Below are 27,539 nucleotides of genomic sequence, written 5' to 3'. Positions count from 1 at the left end.
ACGAGTAGGTGTCAGTCGGTTCAAGATTCGCTTAAGAAAATAAATCCTTTCGAAACTTAACGACGGCAGCCCACAGACGTCCAACGTGTTCATATTAGTTAAAACAGAAAGTTTATCGTGGATTTATGAAATAATTGAATCAACTTTCTAGACGTTCCTTAAATCCGAACTGAAATAACCCTAATTTATTAGCACCACTTGAAAATCATAAACTAAACAAATGAAGTTGAATGGACTGTGTCAACAAACTTTTTCACACTCGCTTCCACATGATTGGTAGTTTAGATTAGCACGTAGTTGAGAACAGAGGCAGTTTGTGTGTGCTTGTCATCAGCTCGAAAATGTTTATAAGGAAAAGCCGGAATCGCTTGTTAGGGATCCTTATCGTTGGAATGAATGGTTGAGATATATTCGCGTATGGCCGGAGGGTATGACGCGGTTACCTACTTGGATTGTGATAGGCAGCGATAGCAGACACACCTTTGGCATTTGTTATGGACGCGTGGAATGTAGACAGGGAATGCTTGACAACATGGTATTTAGAAGACGATCTAAGTTACCAAAAAGCGCCTCAATTTTAACCCCCCGAAGCCTTAAGATGTCTCTACGACTTAAGGTGTGATGTAGGGAGGTATCGTTGAATCATAAGAGGACAAATATGTAGGCCTACTTAGCTTTTATGGTAAGTGAAAAAAAATGTAAAAGCATCGCATTTCTCAGTTGATATTTGAGTAACAGTGATCAAGAAAGTGCTGAGGCCTACCAACAGCTCCTACAGGGAGGGGGAGACGAAGACGCCGTCTACACAACGTAGTATGCTGTCCCTCTTCCACAACTGCAAGAATATTACTGTAAGAGGTGGTGATAGGCCGTCTGCAGTGACAAAACACAGCTTCGCTAATTATAACCGCGCAGCTCGACCGCCGTTCCGCACATACCTGGCTCTCCAGCGACAGACAGACAACAAAACAACGTGAATCTATTCACGTCAGATAAACTTTCAAATCAAGTGACTGAGCTGTAAATGAACCATAAATCTTATGGCCTCTTTGGTCGTTAGAGTAGGAAGAGTGTTTTAAATCATAGCCAAGAGCTTCTACGTTCTATAAATACTTAAAGTGAATTAACCTATTGAATGTCCGATAGTTATTTTTCCAAGACTGTTATTAGGTATTTTGTTATAACGTGTTGAATATTATTAGCGGAAGACACGCTACAGCTGTAATTATATGGTGATAGTCTGTTTTAAGACTATCGTTTAGTTGCGCAATTGTAGTCTAGTGTTCATTAAAATAATGCACTAATTACACGTCTTTTACTACTAAAACAACACAACAAACCTGACCGTTACCGCTAGTATCCAGGGGTGCTATAATTTTTTTATTGTTTGAGATAGTTTGCTACTGCCACACCAATTTCCAAGCGACATACATGTAAAAATATCAAACTCGCTTCTTTATTGTATGTATTATTGTACGATAAATACAGTTAACTTTGATAACTAAGTAGACTCGCAACTACAAATCTCTAATAATGTATATTTAACACGAGTTCGACAGACTAATGTATAAAGCATGACGTACATCCGTCCAGATTAATCCGATTTATGTATTAAGATATTTTCGTATTTGATTTATTAGTTAATGCACCTATATTCAGTAACATCGGTTCACATCAAGTATTATCAAGGCTAAGACAATTATATACACGTTAGTTTCGGCGAACATTGGTATTTAATTCAACATTACATACGTTATTAAACAATGTTCGTGATTGGTATGCCGGAATGTTCTACAATTGTTATCCGTCTATCTGTACGTGTTTATTATAGAAACTAATCAGGTGTACTGATTATAAGTTTTTGACTGTTTTTGATATTACGTCAAGAACTTAATTGACATGATGCAAAAGGTATCGACAATCTAAGGTCTTGAGTAAAGAAACTACTTTCATTAGTGCCCTTTTAAACAATATTAGCCAATAAATAAAAGGTTATAACGAAGCTTCTTTTCCGCTATACATTAACCTCGCACATGTATTTATAGTCCAAATAAAAAATCGTGGTCGTGTTAGGAAATGTGAGAGCAACGTGCATTAATTAGGCCATAGGGCGACGGCCATATAAATTTTATGGTTTCGAACAATACGCCATTAATCTTAGTCCACAGTGCACAGGAACGGTCCTGGAGGTGTTTGCGGAACGGTATTCAAGTACTGTAAAGAGGTTTCAGCTAATCTTTAGGGAATAGGACTGGCTGACAATGGAACTGCTCGGAACGACAGCGTACCGTAATAACTAGACATTTACTATACTGACAGACATCTGCTGGCTCTAAAATAATCCTTTGCTAAATAGTAGGAGCTTGTATGATACGCGCATATGGTTAATTTGTCTACTCTTGGAGTTGATATTTTACATGTGTTAGGCAAGTGATGATCATTGGGCTAACGGCAATCCTACTCTTCATGTGAAGAGCCTTTTCCACTTCAATATAACATATAACATTACAGGCTACATAAAGGGTTAAATGTAAGTTTCTAAAGTGATGAAATACATTGAGACACTTTCGCAGTAAAACATAAATCAAAAGATGATGTTTATTCACAAAAAGGCGAAATATTAACATTTTTAGGACCATAATAAATCAGATTTGTCGTGAAACTCACTGATGACTGGAAGACACGAAATGGTACGGAATGGCTGACTATCTTCATATTCTATTACAGTTCAAGGTCGTACGATTGTATGAAAGCAATCACAATCTTTTGGAACCGATTACTACGAAAATGTTAAAGAAAAAAGAAACTGTTTTAAGGTTATTGTTTTGTGGAAAGGAACTCAGATAACATCAGTGTCGTGATTTAAGCTTAAGCTGGTAGAAAGTGCGTCCGTCGTTAAGGCGCCTTTGAGAGTCAGGGTACTTTGTGAACAATCAGTGTACGCCCACGTCTTAGAGTTAGTGTCGCAATCAAGCCTAATTTGGGAACACCAGTAACTTGTAACGGTTATTCAGAACTTTTTCTCCATTAAATTAAGTTCCTGTTTGGAATAACTGTTTTCTGACCAACTTAATCCCAAGCGTCAATGTCAAATATAAATCTTTCATAATCTAGAGCTGTTCAGTATCCATGAGTAGCGACCTCGAAATTTGCTGCGCTTCATAAGTGTAAGCTGCCGCGGGGATTGACGAAAGGTCAAATGATGAAGTCTGAAAAGCTGACGTCAACGCATTTTAAGTATACTTCAGAGAAGCCTAAACTCGAATTTTAGAACTACGGTTCCGCAGAATGTTCACTTCCTTATCGAAAGTACTTTAAACAACTTCTTGTAATACTAAAAGCGTAGTTAACTTTTGGAATCATCTTAATGCACTGGCAACTGTTATAGCTGTATCGTTTAGAGCTTTCGCAATGCATTGCATAAGATAATCACAATTTTGAGTGCACAATTTTAACGAAAACATTTTTTTAACAAATTGCGTTGCTACGATGTCGACAACGTACCGTCACTAATGATGCGTATAATAGCTTGCAGGTGACATTCACGATGTACTTGCCACATCTCGATCACGGGAGGATTACAATACTCCGAATGCGTTCACGGTTGCTTTGGAATATAAATACCTCCTGCCTGCAATTTATGAGGGCATAGACGTACTTATATCGTGTTAATAGCTACTATAAATATGGGTCTTCGTAGTTTCTCATGTGCAGCTAAAAGCTGTTAATGCCAACGGCTTCTTTTCCAGAGTTACAGGACGGTGGCAAAGTGTGTTAATATCGAAAGTGACCTATTTATATTGGCTGCAGAAGAAATATTTTGACGACAGATTAACCGATCGAAACTATTTTTTAAAAACATCTGTCGAAGAAGTGGCGACGAAGCGTTTAAAATTTAATTGGTTGCAAAGCAACCTTGAAGGTAATTTGCAACTTGTTGATAACTGGACTGATGAGAAAACAAAAGAAACGCAACCATAACAGTCATGGACGGCTAGCGCAGTGATTAGAGCGACGTTGGGAAAATAACACTTACTAAATCTGACCTCGATATTTAGTAATTGATCTTTGAATAATTTTACCCTTGGTCTGATGGAGGAGAGTGACATAAATAAAAAGGATAAAACAGTCGTCCAAAGATAAATTATAAATGTATCATATCGCTAATACTAGGATGGAGTGCGGGATGCTAGATCTGTACTAGACTTTGTCTATAGAATTTGAATTGAATAGTTATTACTAAATGGAACACTTGGATTTTTTTGTAAAATCCGTTAGACCTATACCGGTCTAAATGACTTAAAAAAAACCTTTTTTCTCGTCTTAGCGGAGACCGTAAAAACTAAAATAAAAGCTGAAAGTGTTGGATTAAGATTTTTTGTCTACGAAATTTGTGTGAGTGCAATAAAATGTAAATAAATTTCGTGTTCAGTTACATAATATGTTTTGCTGCTTACAGAATATGTGCCTGTAGGCATAAAACTTTATTAGAATAGCTATCTTAAGACTAAATTATGTTGGTAAGATACTAAAATAATTATTGCATGAAACATAAACATGTCTCTTCTGGTAATAAAAGCTACCTTAGAACCTTGGTTAAGAGATACTGACATAATAATGAGTGGGTACCTATCACTTGATATTATCTAAGATTTATGGAAACTCTCGGGAACTAACAGACACGAAGGAGCCGGTCGTCTTATTTATACGAAAATATTCTTGTAGCCGCTACACTGTCCTCGACATAATATATCTTTCGTGGGACTCACAAATGTTTTATAGGCAACGCCGTTTCCTAAAAAATTTGGGTTTTGGGATGCTATACTACATTCGATGAAAATCATTTGACTAAAATGTGAATGTTATTTTTATTATTTTTTTCGCACATGATTTCCGCATACATTTCCTTATTGTTTAATTTTACACTTTTCCTGTTTCAAACAGTTTTAACACAAACTGTTTAAACATTAGAATTGTTCAAGCCGTTATCCCGTTCGGTATTTTGTGCGATATGCACTTCGCGGTAATGAAAGACAGATGCGCGTAATTAACAACGAGTTTGCGACCATTCACTGTGAGAGACAAAAGACGTCTTCTTAGAAGGCTCAATAAATCACTACGATAGGTATGTGCTAGCTCGCTTCTTGTTCAACCCCATGTGCTAATATGTTACTTTACGACGACGCGACAGCCTGGATCGGTATGCGATTTTCTCAGAGAAAATCTCGAAACACACCGGGAAGCGTAATAAACGTCGTTTATATCATATTGTGTAACTGGTAAATAGCCAAACACCTGTGAATAGGACGAACTGACACATCGAGCAGCTAACAACTCACTTATTAGCGAAACTCAGTAAGTTTGGGTGGTTGTCACAGAGCGTCAATTCGCACTTCAACTAGTGCTGTATACAAAATACGTTATGATATCTGCCTGCAATACGCACATTGCGACACGCTACTATTGCCCTTAATCATGCCCGCCACACGGAACCACATATGAAATTCGTATAAAAACACTAGCTGTTGCCCGCGACTTCGTCTGCGTGGTTAGAAGATATAAGTTATGACTTTTTCTTCGCTCCTATTGGTCACAGCGTGATGATATACATATAGCCTAAAACCTCCCTCGATTAATGGTATATTCAACACAAAAATATTTTTTCAATTTGAACCAGTAGTTTCTGAGATTAGCGCGTTCAAACAAACAATTAGTATATACATAGTAATTAGTATGACGGCGCGCGGATTAATTGAGAATACTTTGTTTATTTAGACGATTTTAATTGATTGTGGAAATGTGTATTAAGATAGTCCATAATTATTATTATAATGAGTAAGTGGTAAATTATAAAAGGGAGCGGGTTACCCCGAATAGAGTAGTAGGTGGCGCTAGGTGCGACGACGTTCGTTTTGCTTGTCAAGACAGTTGTCATAAAAATAGCGAGCACGTACTAACCTATTGGCTCCAAATAATATTCCATCTCAACCGTCCTATTGTATTCTACTCCATAATGTTATAAGTTCACATTATACAATCTACAAGATAACATTGACGCTTTTATTTCGAACATCCCGTCGCTCATACGCCCAAGATGGAGGCCAACCTAGACTGTTCGGAAAATGTTCCTGACGCTCCCACATCAGAAGTGGGATTACCAGCGACGCATCGTAAAAGATAAATACAGGTCAGCATGAAAATATGTCCTCAGAAAATTATTGCGATTGTTGGAAATATCTTTTTGCAATGCAACTACGAAATACATTTGGTGAAGATAATATAGACCGTTTCCTGGAATAGCATGCCTGAATTGAAGACGTGTTTTGGCAACATTTGATCAATTGAAAAACCCCAGCTGCAAATTTATGGCGATTACTCAATAGAAGTCGATGATTGATATGAGTTATGAGCACCTGAACCGCACGGATGAAGTTCTTGTCAGTGGAGAAGACTGCTATTGCTTTTACATTGGCGCACGCAGCGATGATAGAACCACGATTGTACAGAATTGCATTTACCACAGATATTAAAAGTCGCAGTAGACTGCAACAAGAACTCGTCGCGCTTACTTTTAGAAAACAAAGCCTACTATGTATGAGTATACCATTTCGCCGATAGTGGCAATGAAGTCACGAGTAGAAGACGTTCCAAAGGCCTATAGTTGTGGCAAGCAGGATTACGTATCGAATGAGTGCCGCAACCGTATAAAGAAAACAATCAAGTTCCTGTATAAGCTTCTAGAAGACAGAAGTGAGGTTGTTCTGAAATCGGTATCGACGATAAAGCAGTTTGTACGAGAAAAAGCAGGTTGACAGATCAAGCATTTGGAAGAAAGCGGATTGATTTGGTTTGAAATCTAGATTTGAAAATGAAAATTGGCCAACTATGTATATACTACGTTGCTGTCTTACAATGCGTACTAAATTGAAATTCGGCAAGACGTTTAAAGCTTGTCGTCTTATAATGTCGATTCAAAGAGACAGTTATTTGCGGAGGAGGAGCGACCTATGTCGACCGCTATGTCTGTACCTTAAAGTCATCGAGGGAAACTGGTGCGAAGTGCGGAGAGTGATCTGATCGTGTTGCGCTGTGTGAGCTCCAGCGAGTATCGAGTTAATTTGAACTGGGTGCTTATGGTCAAGCTTTCCTTAGGATCACTAACACAACGGTGGGTCGATTACAATTTATTTTTGATAAGGAGCGGCATATTTATCAGTATGAGTTGATGGCAGTTTCGTTAAGAAGTTGGTTATTTAAGATTTTAAAGTTATTGATTTACAAAAGGGGCTATGTATAGGACAAATAAAGTGTCAAATTGAAAAAACCAAGTTTAATGTTATTTTGATCAAGGTTTGAGAAAGTGAGGTTCTCTAGTAGTGGGTGTTGTGTTTGTAACCGGATGGAAGTTACGTGTGGTAGTGACTGGATAGAGGTTACCCGTTGTGATCGTTACCTAAGGAGGTTGCATGATCATGCCCGGAGGGAGGTCATTTTGGTTTGATGCTTATGATTGGATTAAAGTTATAAGTGTGATGATGAACATTTCCCAGGGTTAATCAAAGTTAAGCACTGATATGTTATAATAAGTTTCTTATTGTTTGAATGATAATAGGTGTTATTGCACATGTCATTGGCAGTTATGCGTTCTGAGTATAAGGCTGTTAACACTGTTGTTACCACTAGTAAAGATTTTATCCAAAGTGCCTATATCTTTAGTCCGAAAACTAAGTACCGTTCCAAATAAAGAACGAGGTCGAGAATGGTGATAGTATAGAATTTTAGGTCAATGGCCGGGATCGAAGCAGAGACCGTGTTAACTATGGCAGAGGTGGCGACTGAAGAGACTATGGTGACTCTGGCTGAGATTGGGTCTTGGAGAGGCCATGGAGTCGGGTGGACTCAGTATTCACATGGAATGCGTGCGGACTTTGTATGACTCAGATTCCTGCTTTGAGATTCGTGATTAGTTCCAGTAGTGAGTTGCTGGTGGCAACTGTAAGATTGTAGAGTTACTTGGTAGCTCTGACTTAATGAAAGGTTTCTGGTAAAGAAGATACAGATGTTAAGATAAAGTCAACTATTATAATCATGATAACGAATGACCGAGTGGTGAGTACTGCTGTGTTGTTCTTTGATGCATAATGATCTTTAATAAAGCAGACTTTAGCTGACAAGTTTCCAGGCTAACGTAATACAATGCTGTGCAATACGTAGCGATATTTTGGGTTGAGTCAACGCGGCCGTGGCCGTGCGGACTTAAATGACTTTGTCCTAAAAATTAGGATTTCATATTTTTCATAAGTAAACATAAAGAAATATTCTTGGCTGAAAACAAATGTTGAATTTTGAGCTACGAGGTTTCCGTTGGTCAAATAAGACCCAATCCACGTAAGTGTGGAGCCTGAATTTGGAACTTAACTGAGTGAATTTTTGTTCTTGGTTTCTTGTACTTTTGATAATTTGTCCCTGGGATACTTCATGAGTAGAATGTGCCGATGACGGCGCGGGTAAGTGAGTCCTACTTGTGTGGTTAGAGGAGATCACTACTTAGCAGTTGATTCAATTTATCAGTTGGACTGTGTGGCACCGATTGGACTGTGTGTTGGCCTGTGTGGCAAATAGCCTGTGTGGCAAATGGCCTGTGTGGCAAATAGCCTGTGTGGCAAATAGCCTGTGTGGCAAATAGCCTGTGTGGCAAGCCTGTGTGGCAAGTAGCCTGTGTGGCGAGCCTGTGTGGCAAGTAGCCTGTGTGGCAAGCCTGTGTGGCAAGTAGCCTGTGTGGCCAGCCTGTGTGGCCAGCCTGTGTGGCAACGATTAGCCTGTGTGGCGACGATTAGCCTGTGTGGCGACAACTATCCTGTGTGGCACAAACTAGCCTGGGTGGCGAACCTGGTTGGCATTCAAGGGCCTATGTGGCACTGGTGAGCCGGTGTGTTTAATATTTGCTAATCTATAGCTATAGCTGTAGTTGGAGTATAGTTCGGAGATGGATTTTATAATTTTTAAGATAGATTTGTGGAAAATGTGTCTTATGAGAAATGATAAGTGATCAGCAGTCACCCAATTGGTCAGGAAGGCCAAGACGAGAGTGTAGTGTATCATTTTATCTAATGTTTGCAGACAACAACGATGCACATGAGACACACGAGGACGTGTGACGACGCAGGACGGCCGTGACGGCGCGCGGATTAATTGAGAATACTTTGTTTATTTAGACGATTTTAATTGATTGTGGAAATGTGTATTAAGATAGTCCATAATTATTATTATAATGAGTAAGTGGTAAATTATAAAAGGGAGCGGGTTACCCCGAATAGAGTAGTAGGTGGCGCTAGGTGCGACGACGTTCGTTTTGCTTGTCAAGACAGTTGTCATAAAAATAGCGAGCACGTACTAACCTATTGGCTCCAAATAATATTCCATCTCAACCGTCCTATTGTATTCTACTCCATAATGTTATAAGTTCACATTATACAATCTACAAGATAACATTGACGCTTTTATTTCGAACATCCCGTCGCTCATACGCCCAAGATGGAGGCCAACCTAGACTGTTCGGAAAATGTTCCTGACGCTCCCACATATATATATAGTACAATTAGTATATAGATGCCAACGATATCTTCGCTACGTTTCATCGATTTTAATTTCTCGCGCGGAGATTTTAATATTACGATAACTCATTACCTATTAACATTTTTGGCGTAGTGTAAAAGGCAATTTTGTTCTATATTACATGCATAATATATCTAACTTATTTATTTGGATAAGGATTAATACTGTATTGTTAAAAAGAGGTTCGTAAGTAACCAATAATTTTACTGTATTAAGAAAACACATAAAAATGGTTATTGTGGGTTATCCTTGGAAGATAGACATATACCACCGCGGACTTTTTTGTAGATCTATTAAAGAGGTACAAACTCGCCATACATTGTTTTGTTGTAACTCAAAAGGTTTTGGCAGCGTTCTCGATGTAAGCTCTCGAATGGCTTAATTTTTTCCGACATGTTTAACTAATATCGCTGTAATATCGTCAGTTTACACAAAACCTAAACTTATTATACACTAAAACCTTCCTCAAGAATTGCTCTATCTATCGTTGAAAACCGCATAAAAATCCGTTCAGTACTTTTCTAGTTTATCGCGAACAGACAGACAGACAGACAGACAGACAGACGCGGCGAGGGACTTTGTTTTATAATATGTAAGGATAAGGATAAGGATAAGGATATATGTATGTTCAGAAACTCGGTAATATTAGCTCGCATTGTTTTTATTACGTCCCAGTAAGTAGGGGAGCGCGGGGCTGGTTTTAACGGGGGTAGGTATTAACAAGCTTATTACCGAAAAACGCGAAGTGTCAAAAATATGAGACTCGGTTTAGAATACCCTTTATACACAGCCGAACGTGTCCTGACTTATCAGTGTTCAACGGGTCATCGCTAATGATAGTTGTGCACAGGACCCTCGTATTTACAGGTAAACGAACTTTTCGTACTTCGTAATAAATTGATTTAAGATTTATTTATTCGCTAAATAGAATCAAAATTTATCCTAAATGAATCTCTATTCTATTCACTTTAAAACTACTACAATTGTTTTTAATTATTTCTACTAGATTATTTTCTGTAATTGATGAAGTATAAAAAGTGACCTTGGGGCTAAAATTAACAGATTCGAGCGGGGTAAGTATTAACATGTACCTTATATGTTCACGGAAAATAAAATATTCTCTGATTATTAAGCATATTCTTCAGGATGACAGTGAAGAAGATACCTGCTGCTGTTTAGTTTGCGTCGAGTCTTATAATGACGATACATCTGGACTTGACTGGATACAATGTATTTTATGCAAAGGATGGGCTCACATCACATGTATTAAGGGTGATATCAGAAAATACATATGCCTCAACTGTTTCTCAGATGATTCTGATTAATTTTTGACAAAACCAAACTAGACAGGTACATATTTCCTGTCTACTTTTAAGTACAAAATAGATGAAGATCATTCAAACTACTATAACTTAAAGACTGTCTGATAGTAAAAAATATTAATGAACGCTGTGAGAATTGTTGATAAATGTAGATTTAAATACTTTTTTGTTTAAGGTAACTCATTGAGATTCCTTAAAACTGTTGATACCAAAAACTTTATGTGACTGATTACGTCCTACTTAATTGTTAAGTTCAAACTATTTTAACAAATGTTTGAAGGCTTAAAAGCTCTAATACTCAGTAGATATGGTGGTTAATTAGTATTCATTTATAAAAACTTTAAAGATTGTTGATTATGAAAAGTTTAGTAACTTTAAAACGTGCAGTTTAAATTGTGTGTTAACTTGTTTAGGATTAAAATACATTTATGTATAACTATATATCTCTAATAAAACATTTTTATTTGTGTAAATGATGTTTTATTAAAGAATTTCATAAAAAAATTGTCTCTGTTAATAATTGCCCCTTACGTTAATACGTACCCCAGCTCCGTTAATATTTGCCCCAAATGCGGGGCATGTATTAACAAATGACTTTTTTGGTTTTAACAGCTCTTTTTCTGAAAGCACTTACATACCGGATGTATTTTGGTACTAATATCATAGCTGAATAACCAAAGCATGTTTTCAATAAAAAATCAAAGTAAAAAGTTAATTATCAAAGAAAATATAAACTATAATACAAAATTTGTTAGAACCAGCCCCGCTCTCCCCTACGTATGGTAATGTTGGTACATTTCGGGAGATCAGATAAGCATGTTTTATTTCACTTAGGGTTATATCCAGATTTCCGTAGCAATATGATAGTTGTTGTTTCTGGTGTGTAAGCAATAATAATAAAACACTTACGTCTCTTGTCGTCTAGCAAATTTTAAGCAATGATTATTGAGTGCGTCCGCAATTAAAACGTCCGTTGAATGTGGGACTGGTTTATATTGGGACATGCTTAATGCTTAGGATCTTAATTCGCTTGAATCTAAATAAAATATCGGCCTTTAAGATGGCAATATCGACTAGTTTCCAGCCATTTCTATGGAGAAACTGTTTATTTTTGCCGCGTAATTACTTGTTACATTACATAGATGTAGTAACTCTACAGTAATGAAGCCACGTTAGGTAATATTCATGTTAAAGCTGATGAGGTAAAATGCAGAATACAAGTTGTAATAGTAACACAGTTTTTATGTATATTTCTATACAAGGCAAGCTTATGTCATGGTCTTCAATTGTATGTACACGCCTATATGCCTAAAAGTTGGCAGGTTGGATATGTGCTTGCCTGCCATTGTAGTTTAAAGTAATTAGGTTTAAACATAGATCAACAGAGGCCAATATTTATCTACGATTTACTTTTTAATTTCTTTAACTTTACATTCGTCAACTGAACAAAAAAGGTTTAACTGTTTTTACGGAAACTTGTCTTGAGTACTTTTACGTCGCTCTTTGGTTACCGTCCAACGTAAAATGGAAACCCATTAATAGACGGTTCCGATCGTAAGTATTACCTATTTCACTAGCGAAAGGTACAGGAATAACAGACTTAAAAGCCAATTTTAATCTCGTGTATAATGAATAAAAACTACGAACGTACAAGGACCTTGGAATAAAGGTATTTTTTTTATTCCTGTGCGTTTTTTTTTCTGATTTTGGCGGGTATTTGTTTTAATCTGTTTTGTTTCATGTAATTTTATTGTAAAACTAGCTGACCCAGCAAACGTTGTTTTGCCGAATATTTTTTTTTTCTAGTTGTATGTATTTTTAATGCTACATTATAACAAAAATAAAAACAAACAATTTCGGCCAAAAAATAAAGGGGTATGAAGAATAGATGTTCTTCTATTCTCAGACCTACCCAATATGTATACAAAATTTCATAAAAATCGGTCGAACCGTTTCGGAGGAGTACGGTAGCTAACATCGTGACACGGGAACTTTATATATTAGAAGAAGAAGAAGATGCAAAAAGCTACACTTTACAAAATTATTCAAATTCTGCAAAATTCGTAACTTAAACTTAACTTAACTTTCATAACTTATTTGAATGGATTTATTTATTCTGCATGCATTCCAATAAATAAATAAAATATTATTTTAATTAAATAGTAGTACATTTAAACCTTGGACAATTTTGCAAAAGGAGTTATACCATAATTTGAATAAGATTCATCGGTCTATAATATCTAGCTTTAGACGAAAGATAGTTTGTAACAATAGTCTGTATCATGTATTTCAAAAAGGTACAATAAAAAAAAAACAAGATTAATCTATACACCACTTCTTGTACTACCTATTGATTTTTGGTAGAATTTTTAAAATAAAACACTAATAAATAATACTAAACATTAATGCAGATTTGTGTTCCCCTTGGATTGAAACTTGCAGTTTTACCATTTTATTTCATCCATGTGTCTTATTTTAAAGTTTGTCTAACATACGCAAACCGCGTACAGGATATCGAAATTACTATCTTCAAAGTTACAAAGATGCTGACAGAAAACCATTATACAATTGAACAAAACTTACATAGTACATGAAGAACTCCAAATATATCACCTTCCAATAATTGTTAATAACAATTTAACACTTTAATAAAGAAAATAATACCAAAAACTGCAGATAAACTTAAACTCTCAACATGACATGACACTACCTACTTAATTCACTTTGACAGGCACCCACGGAAGGAGAACTGACGGCCCGGGCACGCACAATAACCACGCAGCTAATGTTACCTGATAAAATAATTAATTCGAAGTTGTGTCTAAAAACAAAGTGAACTTATGAACTTAAACTGATTATCACTTCTTCATCGCATTAATTTATTAAAAAATAAGATTGAAGAAAGTACTGTCAGTCAGAATTACATTTAATAGATATTTAAATGATTGTTCTGAAATATTCATGATGTCTACATTGTCCCAATCTATACAATAGAATTCACTAAAATTCTTCCATTAGTTAAAGGGGTTTATATTAATATTTGGGACCTGAAAAAATAAATAAAACAGTAGGAGAACATTATCATTTATTAGTTACTTTCAAGGGTAATGTCGCCTTTGTACAAAATGCTAACTCCACCGAACGACACACCATCTCCAACACTAAATAATGCTTTGACATTTTGACAAGTTAGTAATGACAAGTTTAACCAAAATAAAATAAATAATAATTTAAGCTATCGCTGCATATTGTAGGAGATGAAAAGGTAAAAAATCGTGTATTTTTGTATTACATATGTATTAAAAACCAAGTAATCCAATAAAATAGAAAGTCATTTATCGATCATTCAAATGAAATCAAATCGACAACTACCTAATTAAAAAGTCTTGCATTTTACAATTTCAGATGATAAATTAAAACAAAAACGATGGAAGCAGACTCTACAACATACGACAGCAATTCAAAAACTGAAGTTACCGAGCCTGCGTTACCATTTAACACTTGCCCGGGGTAAATATTTGCTTAAATATTTAGTAATACCTTACCATAAGGCAGTCAGTAAACCTTTCTTATTAAACTAATTTTAAACTCGTACCATAATTAATCGTTGATTTCTTTATTAAGTAACAACTACAGTTTTAGCTCTTCAGAAAACTGTATATAATACATACCTAAACAGTGCATAAAAGGTGAAGTAAAAGTTAACATTCAAATTTGGAATGTTAACTTCTACATCTATGTCAATTTTAAACTTTTACATCTAAGTCTAAAAATGATATTAGAATTTCCAATATAACTTTTTATTTCTTAATGTTCCAGAAATTTGCAGCTGTATAATGAACTGATATCGAATAATGGTGAGCAGAGGTTGGAGTGTCAGTTGGTAGAACGTCTGCAGGGTTTGGGATTAATGCCTACGGTTGTGAGGTGCCCCACTGACAAACCTGACTGCAATGTTATTTGTAAAACTGCCAGAGTTATTGACCGGTGAGATACATTTAACAATATGAATGAAATAGCTATAAATTATGGCCTCCTAAACTTTTTGACTGTCATGTTTTCATAACAGAAAAATATTTAGCAACTTTGTGTTTGTCTGAAGGTTATTGAGTCACCTAGTGTTAAAAGTCAATGGAGTTAATTTGGTAATATTAACACACACATATGCTATTTCATAGTACAGAAATTGCAGAATGAAATTATATTTTGTCTTCAGTTGTTGTACTTGTTGTATGTTGTATTTCCACGAGCACCAGTATAAGCTATTTGTCAAGAAAATTGTTTCTGTTACTGCTACTAAAGATGAATAAGTTAAGTAACCCATTATCCCTACTAATATTATAAATCTGAAAGTAACTCTGTCTGTCTGTCTATCTATCTATGTGTCTATCTATCTATCTGTCTGTCTATCTATCTGTGTGTCTATCTATCTATCTGTCTGTCTGTCTATCTATCTGTCTGTCTGTCTATCTATCTATCTGTCTGTCTGTCTATCTATCTATCTGTCTGTCTGTCTGTCTGTCTGTTTGTTACGCTTTCACATCTAAACCACTGAACTGATTTTAATGAAATTTGGTACAGAAATAGAGTTGACCATAGGATACTTTTTATGCCGGACTTTTGAAGAGTTCTCTTGGAAAACCTCTTTTACAGGGTCCAATGGGTCTGTGAAGGCTGTTCCAAAAGGCAACCTATAAGAGTTGGCTCATTCTTCTATCGTCTGCAGTGCTCCATACTTCAAACACTGCAACTAATCTTGGCGTGGTGTGAGGATGCTGACCTTGAAGTTGCTGCTGCACATTTTGGTATTGAATTTGACTATTGAGATTCAAATAAGATATTTTATGGAGAAAAAGTATTAGTTGCAATTTGGGAACACTAAAAATTTTTCTTCACCAAGTAGATCTAAATAAATATGTTTTAATAACACAAGATTTAAATTCCTTACTGTGGAGATCATAAAAAATGAACAACAATTCATGTTTTATGTTTGTAAGACTATAGTAATGATATTTATTCAATAGGTCATAAAAGAACCAGTATAAAACAAAAAACATTTTATAAATAACTTGAAAACAATTGCTTTGAGAAATAAACACAGTTTTTTGCACCAAGCCTTGGTAATAAATATTTAATCAACTATTAAATGTTTCATGCTATCTATTCAGTGGTAAGGTAAGTTGTATCATATTTTTTAACAACATTAGCTTACTAAGAATTTTAATTCTGAACCCTAAAACATCTCGGTCCCGATATTTTTTGCAAAAAGTTATTGAATTTTTAATTACACTAAAAAGACCCAACAATAAAATAATCTAATCTTCCAGGTGTAAAACCCAAAGTGGCAACACAGATCTTTGACAAACTGGATGGGGTAGCTATTAAGGAGCAGGGCAGGCGCAGACTGGGCGGAGAAAACAGCGTGGTACTAGCAGAGATGTATCCAGACTGTGTTAACAGACTGTCTCCAGATACTACGGACCAACCGCATGTACACAGGATATTAATGCTCGCTGATACTAACGTACGTAACTGGCTGTATGCCTGGCTATTTAAGTTTACATCTGATATAAACTCTTATTAGTCTATCTTTATGTCACGTAAAATCTACAAAAAAAAACTGACTGAAACAAGTCTTGTAAAGTAGTTTGGTGATTTTTTTTAGGTGGACTGACAGTGGAACCTTTATTTATAGCTGTTATTGTTTTTCTTTTACAGCACATTCCCACATCCTACTGGCTGCATGTAATAAGAGATGACAATAAAAAGATGCCAAATGGTGATCCTGATACTCAGGTATTTGTTGTGATATACAATCCACTTTCATATTGAAACATCTCTCTGTTTAGCGCCTGACTTAAACTAGGAGTGTATTTCCAGGCGCTAACATCCGAGGTAGAGTCAGTACTGCAGCGGGCCGTGACTCCCGGCTCGCTGGTGGTGACGGGCAACACGCTGCCCGCCGTGGAGGCCGCCGCCAACATACAGCAGCTGCTCATACACTGCGATGTGGACATGCAGCACTTCTGTAAGTTATGTTATACATGTATGGGTGCTGCCAAACTATAGGCATTGATCCTTTTTGAACCTTATAAAGAATTCTCTTATCAAATAGATCAAACCAAATCAGACATGAGTCAAATTGTATGAATGTATTAAAAATCTTATCAAAATATCATCTTATCAGAGTGAAAAATAGAGATGAGGACTTCATCTTACATTAATACAACATGATTTTACACTCTTATTAAATCAGAGCTTGATATTGTTTGTCTGCGCATAATGGTGAAGTAAACAGTACATAATAATAAGCACACAGCTAAACTTAGTCTGAATAATTTCTTCTTGATTTATCATACGTATATGTATTTACTACTGTACATACTCTGTCCTCCCCAGTGAGTACCCGCATGTGGCGCCAAGCTCTATCACTATGCGTAGCGGCTCGGTCCGTATGTACGGGCAGCAGTACGGGCGCGGGCGGGCAGGCGGGTGGGCAGGCGGGCGGCCAGGCCGGGCAGGCGGGCTGCGCGGCCGCCGTACAGAGGTACCTCACCACCGCGCTACACAGACGGAGGCACGACGACGGATTCTTTAGTCAGACGCTCACCTACATCGCTGCTGAATACACCAACACTATTGAAACATAGCCATTTTCGTATGAAAAGAGGCTAAGTAAAACGTTTGTATGTTGAAATAAGTGAAGATTGAAGTTTAGTTGCTGCTTGAAATGAGCCTTGATTGAAAGTATTCAGATTGTTTCAAACAGCTCAGTTAGCGCCGATTGTTGATATTATCTAATTGAAGGCTTTTTTATGTATTAGGTGTGATAAATGAAACCTATTGTCATCCATTCTGGAAAGCTATAAATGCTATAATTTTTAAAGATATTGTATAATTAAGCCGAGTTGCGTCAGATTTGTTGAACCAACTTATTTGAAAGTACTATAAAGGACTGACTAGTGATAAAATTAAAAGTTAAAATTGCTGATATTAACCTTGTTATGATATTCTGTTGTAAGTTTTAATTCAAATTATTGTTCGGTATTCCGAGTACGGTTATTCATTGGTATTCTTTTTTTAAATGCTTGTAAAATTAATTGTTTGCTATTTTTTTGACATGATTCAATGTCTTTTGAGTTATTAAAAATAATTGTTATATTATGAATAAAAATGCACATTTTATCAATGCAACAAAGATGTTTTAAAGTAATCAATGAATATAGCTAGTAAATAAAAATATGTTAAATTTCTGTTAAATACTACAATTCAAATTGTTCTCATTTTAAGATATTGTTATACACATAAGTGGAATAATTTTAGTCATTAAGTGCCTGAACATTGTAATGTCTTCCTATGTGCCTTAGGGGAGAAAGTCTTTACTAACTACCATAGCTAAAGTTAAGTAACTGATTCGATTTGTTGATATTTTTGTCTTAGGACATACTCATGAAATAGTTCTCAAAATTGATGTAGATTAAATAAACGTGTTGTGGAATAAAGTTGATATTAATATCCTTGTGATATCGTTATTTGACAGTTTGTTTCTGAAAGTTGGCAATGTAATTCTATTTTTTTATTAATTTTAAACTTTGTGCCACAAAGAGGTCTTCCTAAAATATTTTGTGGTTTTCATGCCGTGTTTGAATTTTAGTTTTTAAGGAATAAACTTTATATTTTGTGAAAAATATTTCATTTTTTTTCCTAATTCTTGACCCAATTAAAACAAACTTGTTTCTTGTGAAACATTCTAAATCAGAAATTACGTTTCTTGGCAGTATGTGAGAGCAAATACAGTGAATGTATGTAGGCACGGACAGACTCATTTCGATTATTTTCATAACCCATTATGTATTTTCATATATAACATCTCATAAAACAAGTATTTCTTAATTGATTATTTATGAATATCTTATCCTTCAATATCAGAAAAGCTTAAGTACTAAGGCGCTCTCTTGGTCAGCGGTAAATGTCGGCAATTTCTTTGATAAAGTTCCCGTAATATGTTCAAGTCATTTCAATGACATTAGTTGAGACTTACTACCTCTTTAAGTAATTCATGTATGATAGAAGTCAGTGGCTTGGCGGCCTACGGTACCGTTGGCCGATGGCCGGCCTTCCAAGTAAGAAGTACGATTTGCATGAGAATGTCACGGCGATAAAAATACATGAATTTTGCACTTACCTACTTCTAAAGCTTAAACGAGTTTATATCTAGGCGAACTTTACGGTTACGGCTAAGTAAACACGCCATGGTTTTGGGATTATAGATAACTAGGTATTTGAAAAAAAACGCAAAGCTATCTAAACAATAAATATGCCATGGTTTTAGAATTATAGATGACTGTTTGAAAAATACTCACGTACTCTATTTTTTTTATCAAAGTTCAAAAGATTTCTGCTATAACTTTTTAAATTGAATTGGGATAAATACCTACCCCTGTGTTTTCCAGAACAAAAATATCCCCAAAAGTAATTACTACTACCTAATCTGCCTATTAACTCTTCAAAAACGAGTTCATCCATATAACAAAACCTTTCAGCTAACAGCTCTACAAAATCTCTCCAAGCAATTATTAAAAGTGGGATGCTACAAGCCCCATACGGGATGTTGCCTAAATTAAAAAGCGTTGTAAAACCTCAAGTGTGACAGTCAGACGGTCGTAAAACAAGTGTGCTAGAAAGTGCGCTGGACCTGTTTGTTGAGCTCTTGTCTAGAAATCTTGGACCTAACACTGAGATCAAATGAATGGCCACTGACACTATGATTTGTGGGAGATGTCTCGAATGGAAAGACTTTCTGTAGCGGATTGTGTTTTGTTGGCTAGCTCTCGGAGAAATTATGTTTGATTTAAAACATTCATCCGAAGTGTAGGTACATAATTACATGCACTATGTAATCCCAACGTTTTTAACGTCTGTTTATTGATAAGTACCGCAGAATCTTCAAGTTTCCAAATCATTTAACCCTTTGTTAAAAAGTCAGGGCTTCTTACCAGTCTGAACCCTCTATAGAAACAACTGAACTATCGTCGTCCTAAGCATATCTCTCATATTTAAAGTAATAAGGATTTCTACGATGCTACACTTTACTAACCCCATACCTATTCATTTTAAATTACCGAGACTCCAAAGTTTATGGGTACAGCAGATTGTTTTGACCTACTGCAATTTAAACAACTATTCAATGGAAAATTTTCTTCAAGGTTCTCGAATAATTATCCCAGAAAAAGGGCAAATAAAGTAAAATGTTATCTGTTTACCGTTGATCGACGATGGTCCAAGTAGGTGGTAGATACAGTTAGCAGAAAGCTGCTCGATCACATTGGCGTGTGGCGACAGGTTGCCGGCAACCGCTCCCGATCTGTGCCGAAGCTAAATGTATCATTAATTGATCGAGGTACAATTATCTCGTTATGATGGTTAGAAAGGAAGAAATTCGGCTCAGAAGCTTTTATGTGAGATGTCTAACCTCCTTTCAAAGCTAACCAAGTTTACCTATCTAATTAGGATATCCAAAGAAGTACCTACAGACTAGAGATGTACGTTTTTTGTGCATCCACACAAAACAAGTATTTAACGATTTGAATTGCTTTGACCTAGGGCAGGTGCATTCACAACATTTATACCTATCATTAACTTGGTATGGATTTATTTAAAACAGAAATATTTTAAAACTGCTCTCAAAATGGTATCACCTGTATTCGTATACCTGACCCCGTTTAATAATGAATTGAAGTTCAATCCAAAAATATATTTAATTCAATAAACTCAGAACAGCTTTTGTATGAATCAAGATGGCAGAGAGCTTTGAAGATAAAGTAATTAAAATACTTACGATGAATAAAAAGTAACCGATTAGCGAAAATTATTAACGCTACATGACATTTCTATTAATTCTTGCGGTCGATAGTAAAGGTTAACGGGTTATTGGGTTGTGTCGTTGGCCTCATCAAAGATAGTGTACCATACACCTATATTTATACAACTTGAAATTGTTCTAAAAATATAATGTAAACATGCTCTTATTAAGACTTTATCAATTCAACTATTAAAGGCTCGCGTATTGTAAGAATTATATGTAAACAACTTTTAATTGGTGTTAACATAACGGATAATACCTGCGTATTTATTACACAATTCTGTTGTGTTAATACCAGTTAGACAAGTACGCGGGACGTGCGGTTAGTCGCTGCGTCTGGCTGTACCGCTATCTGGGCAAATAAATAAAAGATGCAGCGGAGAATGGATACATAGCGGGTCTCACAGCCGCCAACGAAGTTCAGTGCGCCCCCAGACACCTTCCGCGATGGTCAACTACAGACGAGTGGTGTGCGAGGTGGTGCTGGCGGCCGTGCTGGTGAGCGTGGCCCTGGCCGCGCCGGCGCCCGACTGCGCGCAGAAGCACTACGACCAGCGTCAAAACGGCTCCGAGAACTACAGGCTCAATATCGATGGCGTCGTCATCGCTGTGGCTCCCGCCGAGTCCATCATGTCCGCCCTCGGGGATATGGAAGACCTGCTGGATTTCAGCCAGTTGGAGGAAAAGCCAAAGCCACCCCAGGCTTCTGGGTCACCCGCACCGGCGATTCAAATAGTGTCCTTACCGACGGTCGATGTGAAGCCCCAAGAAGAGAAGCCTCAGGAAGACAAGCCAGCTGAAGGCAAGCCGGAGACACCGGTGAAAACCGAATCGGCGTCCCCGCTGAGCGATGTCAGCCTCGGAGACGATGTCAAGGTGCAGAAGAAAGATGCTTCTGTAAGGAAACACGAAAAAGCACAAAGGTAACTAATACATTTATGTCCTCATACCATTTGACACCCTAGTAAATAAAACCAAAAATAATGATCGAGAATAAATTATGTTCGTTAAAGTGAATCCAAAGTCTAGGCAATCTAAATCTAATCTAGGCTCTAAGTTAAAAATTTGTGTACGTAAATCCGCGGCAGTCAATCTCATATTTTTTGTTTTTCTTTTATTCCCAGATAATATCGTGAAAATATCAGGTAATAGAAACGTAAAGTTTAATTCACTATTTCTTAAATACCTGATTTCAGCAGACTAAGTAAAAAGTTTGTATATCTTTGAATAAGGAAAAAACAGACCAATCAAAATCAATGACTTCGCATTTTTTAAATAAAAGACGAACGAATTGAGTGCAGTTAACGCTTTATTGAAGAATTCCAATTTGAATTAAGAAAAAGCGGCAGTCATTCGTTTAGAAATGTACTTATTCACTTTTTTCTTTCACAGATTGAAGAATCGTCTCGCCAGTTTACTGATGCCGCTATTAAGGAAAGCTCGTCAACATTAACGACCACGATCTACTAGACTTGGTTTTATGATATAAAATTGTCTTCAATGTATAACGAATGATTTATCATTGAAGATGTGAATAAGACTTAGCCATGAAATGATGCATTTATTTTAGTTGTAAGTTTAATTTATAGGTACGTAAGTGTGTACATTGTTTCGTTGAAAATAAATAAATAATTCTTATTGAAAAATCCCTATTTGCTTGTTTTTTTTTACCGTCCGTTATCATTCATATCAAAGTTCTAGTTATGTGTTCAGTTATTTCCAAGTTGATTTTAAGCAGTTAGCTATCTAGGATAATTATCTAAAGAAACAATTTGTTGCTGCAGTCAAAATCAGACTTCTCGTTAAGATGAGTAACTGTAACACAGAGTGAACTTTGACACTGTAACAGTTTTTGTTGCATGCAACTCACATCAATAAGTGTTTTACTTGTTGATCTGAATTTCAGCTAAGGAATACTCTTAATTTTATGTAAAATATTTACAATTATTTCGAGCCATTAAATTATAACTTTTAAATTAGATAAACTATCTAGCCATATAATATACATTTAATATCGACTTTTAGATATCTATAAGGTATTTTGATATTTTTGTTGCATTCATGTTTGGTCAAAGGCAAAGGCAACTTCAAATGTAGAGAATAGCCAAGTATTGTCACCAATTCACATCGCTTGCATCATTGGCGGGTTGAAGATTTTTTTTTAATTTTTTTAACCTGGTTTCCATTCCTCTCCATTTTCTAAGCTTTTTAACTTATGTCCAAGGCAGAACCTAACCCCTTTTTAAACTAAAAATATTGTTATCCAAAAACACTGTTTCTACTTTTGTATAAAAGTAGAAACAGTTTTGCTGAAAATTATTTGTGTGAGTATTCACACAAATAATTTTCAGCAAAACTTCTCAATATACACATTAAAAAATCTTCAAAAGTAGTGAAACTTACTGAAGAATACTTTAAGTATCAGTAATTTGGGTTCATTGACCGCAATCTACATCGCGAGTTGACATCTCTTTATGAGACAAGTAATACTTGATCTAGGTAGACAGTAAAAACAACTCGTTTCCTACTTCATGCGTTCTAATTTCACATCCAGCCTCTATTAGCTGGCGATCGGGGCGGCCGTCCACAATCTCTCAATCGGAATCAATCGTTAAAGTTTGGTAAAAGAAGTTAGACTTTATCCAAACAAGATATGAAAAAATACATGAAATGTAGGAGTTCCATAAAATCCAACGGTTTGCAAAATCCATAATTTGTAGGGCCAAAAATACAAACCACAGTTAAACATAAATTAAAGGACTTAACTAGCCTAATTCATGATCTTTTTTATATAAAATTGTTATTTCAAAAAGTGGAGCCACTATCCCGCTTTTACTGCGGGTAAAAGGTCTGCCTTTATCCTTCCATATGTACCAAAATTCGAGTCTTTCCATAAAAAAAAACTGGCCACTGTTATGCAATTTCGTTTTACTGGGATGGGACGCATAGTAATTTGTTAAGTTTTGTATAAATATTGAATACCTACTCAGATTACAAAAAGCTTGGCATATTAAAAACAAAACCAGAGAAGGGCAACGTTGCATCTATACTTATTCATATTAACTTTCTCTATAACAACCGTTGCACCGAAAAACTGAGCAACCCGTTCTGAAAATTCTCAAAACATGCTCGAAATGCACTTAATTTAGCGATGTCCTCATATATTAACAATAGGCCAGTATTAATGAGGAGATAACCTACTTACCTTTAACCTACAGCTCTGGACTCAAGATAATCGCCTCTCTGTTCGCTTAAAATATGCAGTTGGCTGACGAAAAATTAACTCATCGCAAGATAGGTTGGAAAATCAAATGGAATAGGCAGAAGAAGGAAATATAAAACAGATCATGTCGAACTCACGCAAGAAGGGAATGCTTGAAAGCGGCAAAAAGATCATGTCTCTTGTGTAGGTGTTGTATTATTTGATTTCATTTTAAGTACGGATCAACACAACGGTATCACTAAGTCTTCGCTGTAAGTACTTTTTTTCCAGGGGTGAATCGCTATTGTCTTCAACCCACGTCGAGGGCACGGCATGGGGATATGTCGGACTTCCACCGACTAAAAACACCCCGGGTCTTTTCTACTGCTTTAGCCAGAGTTCGCTGTAAGTACTGCCACCAGCCTATATCTAACAAACCTAGATAGCTAAACAGTTGAAATTTTCAAAGATGATTTATTTCTGTTCCTGGTATAACAAAAACTCTTAAAACCCTATATACTTATAAGGTTGCCTCTGCAACTTGTATAGACTAGTTATTTATTCATTGTTATAGCCATATATCACGGATAACACAGCTGTGAAAACTGCATCTATCAATCACGTTTCATGAGATACCAATTGGACAACTGATGACGGACGAAAAAACTGCGGAGGCTTAGAAAATGACTTAAGCTTTACGCTTTGAGAACGGAACCCTAATATAAAACTAATAACAGTGTCAGTCAAGTCTTCAACGGACTACAAGTCAGCGATTTCAATCTTCAGAATTACAGTTACCTTATAATCATTAGCATTAAGTAAATATTAACCTCTTATATAGGAAGTAATGAGTGGACGACATCACAACGGCATTTTATGTAGCTGTGGGCAGTGGTCTTCTGAACCAAGATATGTTGGACGTCAAAGAAGTGGAAAAGTACCTAAGTTGTTCGACGTTATAAGGAGTTCTTTTTATACTGGTGTCTCACAAAATTTACATTTTCGAAGTTAGACCCTATTTTTTTGTTTTAATGGTCCCGAATCCAATAGTAGAAATCTGAAGCACCGCTGTCTTCCCATTGAGTTTGTGCTTGTCACCAGGCTTTATCTCATGAACAGTTGAAATTCTGACAGTTGATGTATTTCTCAGAATATCCTAAAAATTTAAATCGAGTTGAAGCAAAAACCGTTTGTTTGCGATTTGTTTTCCCTTAAGCCTATTTGTACGGAACCAGTCGCGAGTCTGACTGACACTTGCCCGGGTTATAGTAAACCGTGGAAACAACATGATAACACTAAGCTTGTTTAAACACTGACGAATATTTGGGAAGATTAACATGAACTGAGAATTATTTACTTTGTATGAAAAAATAAAATATTTTATTATCTACATATTATTAAAAGACAAACTTTTGCAGACAAAATTCGACTAAAACAACTAAGAGAATTTATATAAATGCATGCAGAAAATATGTTAACACTATGTTTTTAACTTAGAATTGAATTCAAAACCTAAACAAAAAGTAAAAACAACAATACAAAAAATATCCCCATAAATGGTTAATGCTCATTGTTTATTTACCGATAGTGAATAAGTTGAGTCATTTAGTAGGTCAAAAAATGAGGAGTCCAAGCACGGTTAATAACGGTGCCATGGCGGAGGACTCTATACTTGACCCTTATAATTTTATGACAACTTTTGGAATGAAAACATTCCTTTACTCTCTTTTTGAGACTGTTCAACAGATGCAGCAAACAGGGGGACATTTTTTTTCAACTGCAAAAGCATTTTTTAAACAGCTTCAAAAAGGAGAGATTCTCAATTCGTCTGTCCTTCTGTTTTACCACAGAACCTCGCATTGGTACCAACGAGTCTGTTGATTCTATTAACGTAATATATAGTCAATTAGTCCCATCAAAATTTCATCAAGTTAATCAGTGGCTCAGTAGTTATTTTTGTTAAATCGATTGGATGTTTTTATAGTCAAAAATATTATGGTATAGTATAAAACTTTAATAATAACCTAAATATAAGCTTTAGAAGTTATACTTATCACGGATAGAACCTATTTTGTAGTTCTGCATAATTTGATCTCCGAGTGCATGTTTTGCGCAGTCGCAGCATTAGTCATATGTAGCTATCGCATCTATGTAGATATGTGTATCTACATATTTTTATACATACATTATGTATGGTGCAGGCGAAACTCGGTTATCGTATCGATGACCCGTGGTCACTGTCACTCGAGGACACAGCTCCATAAAACGATGCGAAACGACAAGTCACTTAGGAACGTTACTTAGAATGTGACGAATATGTCACGATAATTTTAATAGAAAATTATGATGGGAAAGAAAAACACGTTGTTGAATTTTGAGTAGGCTCACTCCTTATACGCAATTACATTTAAGATTTACTTAATCGGTACTTAATCAAATTCCTTCTTTATTTGAGCTTCAGCACATGCAAGTTATGAAACACTTAAAATGTTCTAAATTTGATTTCGTTTGTCTGCAAATAGGTTTACCACTAATTAGAAATATTGTAACGTTAGAGGATACAGCGAAGTCGAAAGTAATTAAAACTCCATTTAATATTCATTATAACAATGGAACCAGTTGCCGCATAGTTGACGTAGGTCGATCGCTTGTTTTGGTCACCACATTCTAAATTGATAAGTGATATTTAGGCATCATCCGACGAATTAGGTCCACACAGTATTCATGTCGTGTTAACCGTTACAGTGTGCTCGTTTCGAGCGGCGCGGCGCGGCGGCGGACTGGTTCGCGGGAGGCTGGTAAAAGCGGCGCGGGAGCAGGCAGCGTGCAGTCAGCGCCAGCGACGTCTGCCGCGCGCACGCACCATGCTCCTAGCTCTCGCCTGCCTGTTCGCGACCGCGGCCGCCGCGCCAGCCCTGCCCGCCGGCTCCGAGACCTACGACCAGCGCCAGGATGGCGAATTCAACGTGCGAGCGGACGTGCAGAATGTCGTGCTGCTCGTCGCCATTCCCAACAAGCTGCCGCTCGACTTAGTGTTCGACATGTTCTCGAAAGACAACAGCGACAGCAAGTGGGACGATCATGATCTGCAGGACAGGTCTGATGTTCATGTGATGGACGCGTTCGTTGAGCCCAGCACGCCGTACCGCGTCGAGATCGGAGCCGCCGAGAGGTCTGCCGGTGACGGCCGTGCAGCCGAGGTGGTGATTGCGGGACGCCGCCGTTTGGAAGCTGACTCACAGGAGCGTGACGAGCTGAAACTTCTAGGAGCCACGGAGAACTGCGGGCCAGAGCGCATGCGGGACCCCGATACCCTCGTGTGTGTAGACCGACCTGCTAAAGACATCGTTGAAACAACGCCAGAAAACGACAAGGACAACAAAGTAGAAACACAGAAAGCCCCAGAAGTAGTGCCGTCATAGATCTCCGAGTTCAAGTAGATTTAGTTAATTTATTTAGCTTTAAGGTTGCCATGTAATTATTTATTTGTTATAAATATAGTCCTTTTTCTTACATGGTGTGTTTTCAATTATTGTGT

At 36.5% G+C, this 27,539-nt stretch overlaps 4 protein-coding genes across 5 annotated transcripts in view; 3 read left to right on the top strand and 1 right to left on the bottom strand.

The window, feature by feature from the left end:
* LOC113508696 overlaps window positions 1-13,685 on the bottom strand; it is a 44,148-nt gene extending 30,463 nt beyond the window's left edge. The window contains exon 1 of the mRNA XM_026891780.1: window positions 13,521-13,685. The gene's annotated coding sequence lies outside the window, so the exon portion shown is untranslated. The remainder of the gene's footprint in view (window positions 1-13,520) is intronic.
* Window positions 13,686-14,087: 402 nt separating this feature from the next.
* LOC113491746 lies at window positions 14,088-18,573 on the top strand. The gene is made up of 8 exons (XM_026868899.1): window positions 14,088-14,202; window positions 14,343-14,447; window positions 14,757-14,924; window positions 15,591-15,742; window positions 16,265-16,461; window positions 16,656-16,733; window positions 16,818-16,965; window positions 17,337-18,573. The coding sequence occupies exons 2-8, from the start codon at window positions 14,365-14,367 to the stop codon at window positions 17,585-17,587; spliced, it is 1,077 nt and encodes a 358-aa protein (XP_026724700.1). The 5' UTR covers window positions 14,088-14,202; window positions 14,343-14,364; the 3' UTR covers window positions 17,588-18,573.
* A 2,319-nt stretch (window positions 18,574-20,892) lies between these two features.
* Window positions 20,893-22,451, top strand: LOC113491745. 2 transcript variants are annotated; one of them, XM_026868897.1, is made up of 3 exons: window positions 20,893-21,722; window positions 21,924-21,944; window positions 22,192-22,451. In XM_026868897.1, the coding sequence occupies exons 1-2, from the start codon at window positions 21,247-21,249 to the stop codon at window positions 21,925-21,927; spliced, it is 480 nt and encodes a 159-aa protein (XP_026724698.1). In that variant the 5' UTR covers window positions 20,893-21,246; the 3' UTR covers window positions 21,928-21,944; window positions 22,192-22,451. The 2 variants fall into 2 exon arrangements, with proteins under 2 accessions (XP_026724698.1, XP_026724697.1); XM_026868896.1 differs by lacking the exon at window positions 21,924-21,944 and having other exon boundaries at window positions 20,991-21,722.
* A 1,950-nt stretch (window positions 22,452-24,401) lies between these two features.
* LOC113491744 lies at window positions 24,402-27,516 on the top strand. The gene is made up of 2 exons (XM_026868895.1): window positions 24,402-24,406; window positions 26,747-27,516. Exon 2 carries the CDS (start codon window positions 26,866-26,868, stop codon window positions 27,421-27,423), a length of 558 nt encoding a protein of 185 aa, XP_026724696.1. The 5' UTR covers window positions 24,402-24,406; window positions 26,747-26,865; the 3' UTR covers window positions 27,424-27,516.
* The last annotated feature ends 23 nt before the right edge of the window (window positions 27,517-27,539 follow it).

This window comes from Trichoplusia ni, chromosome 3 (genome assembly GCF_003590095.1).
Source record: "Trichoplusia ni isolate ovarian cell line Hi5 chromosome 3, tn1, whole genome shotgun sequence".
NCBI lineage: Eukaryota > Metazoa > Arthropoda > Insecta > Lepidoptera > Noctuidae > Trichoplusia > Trichoplusia ni.
This window is presented reverse-complemented; position numbering and strand designations above follow the sequence as displayed.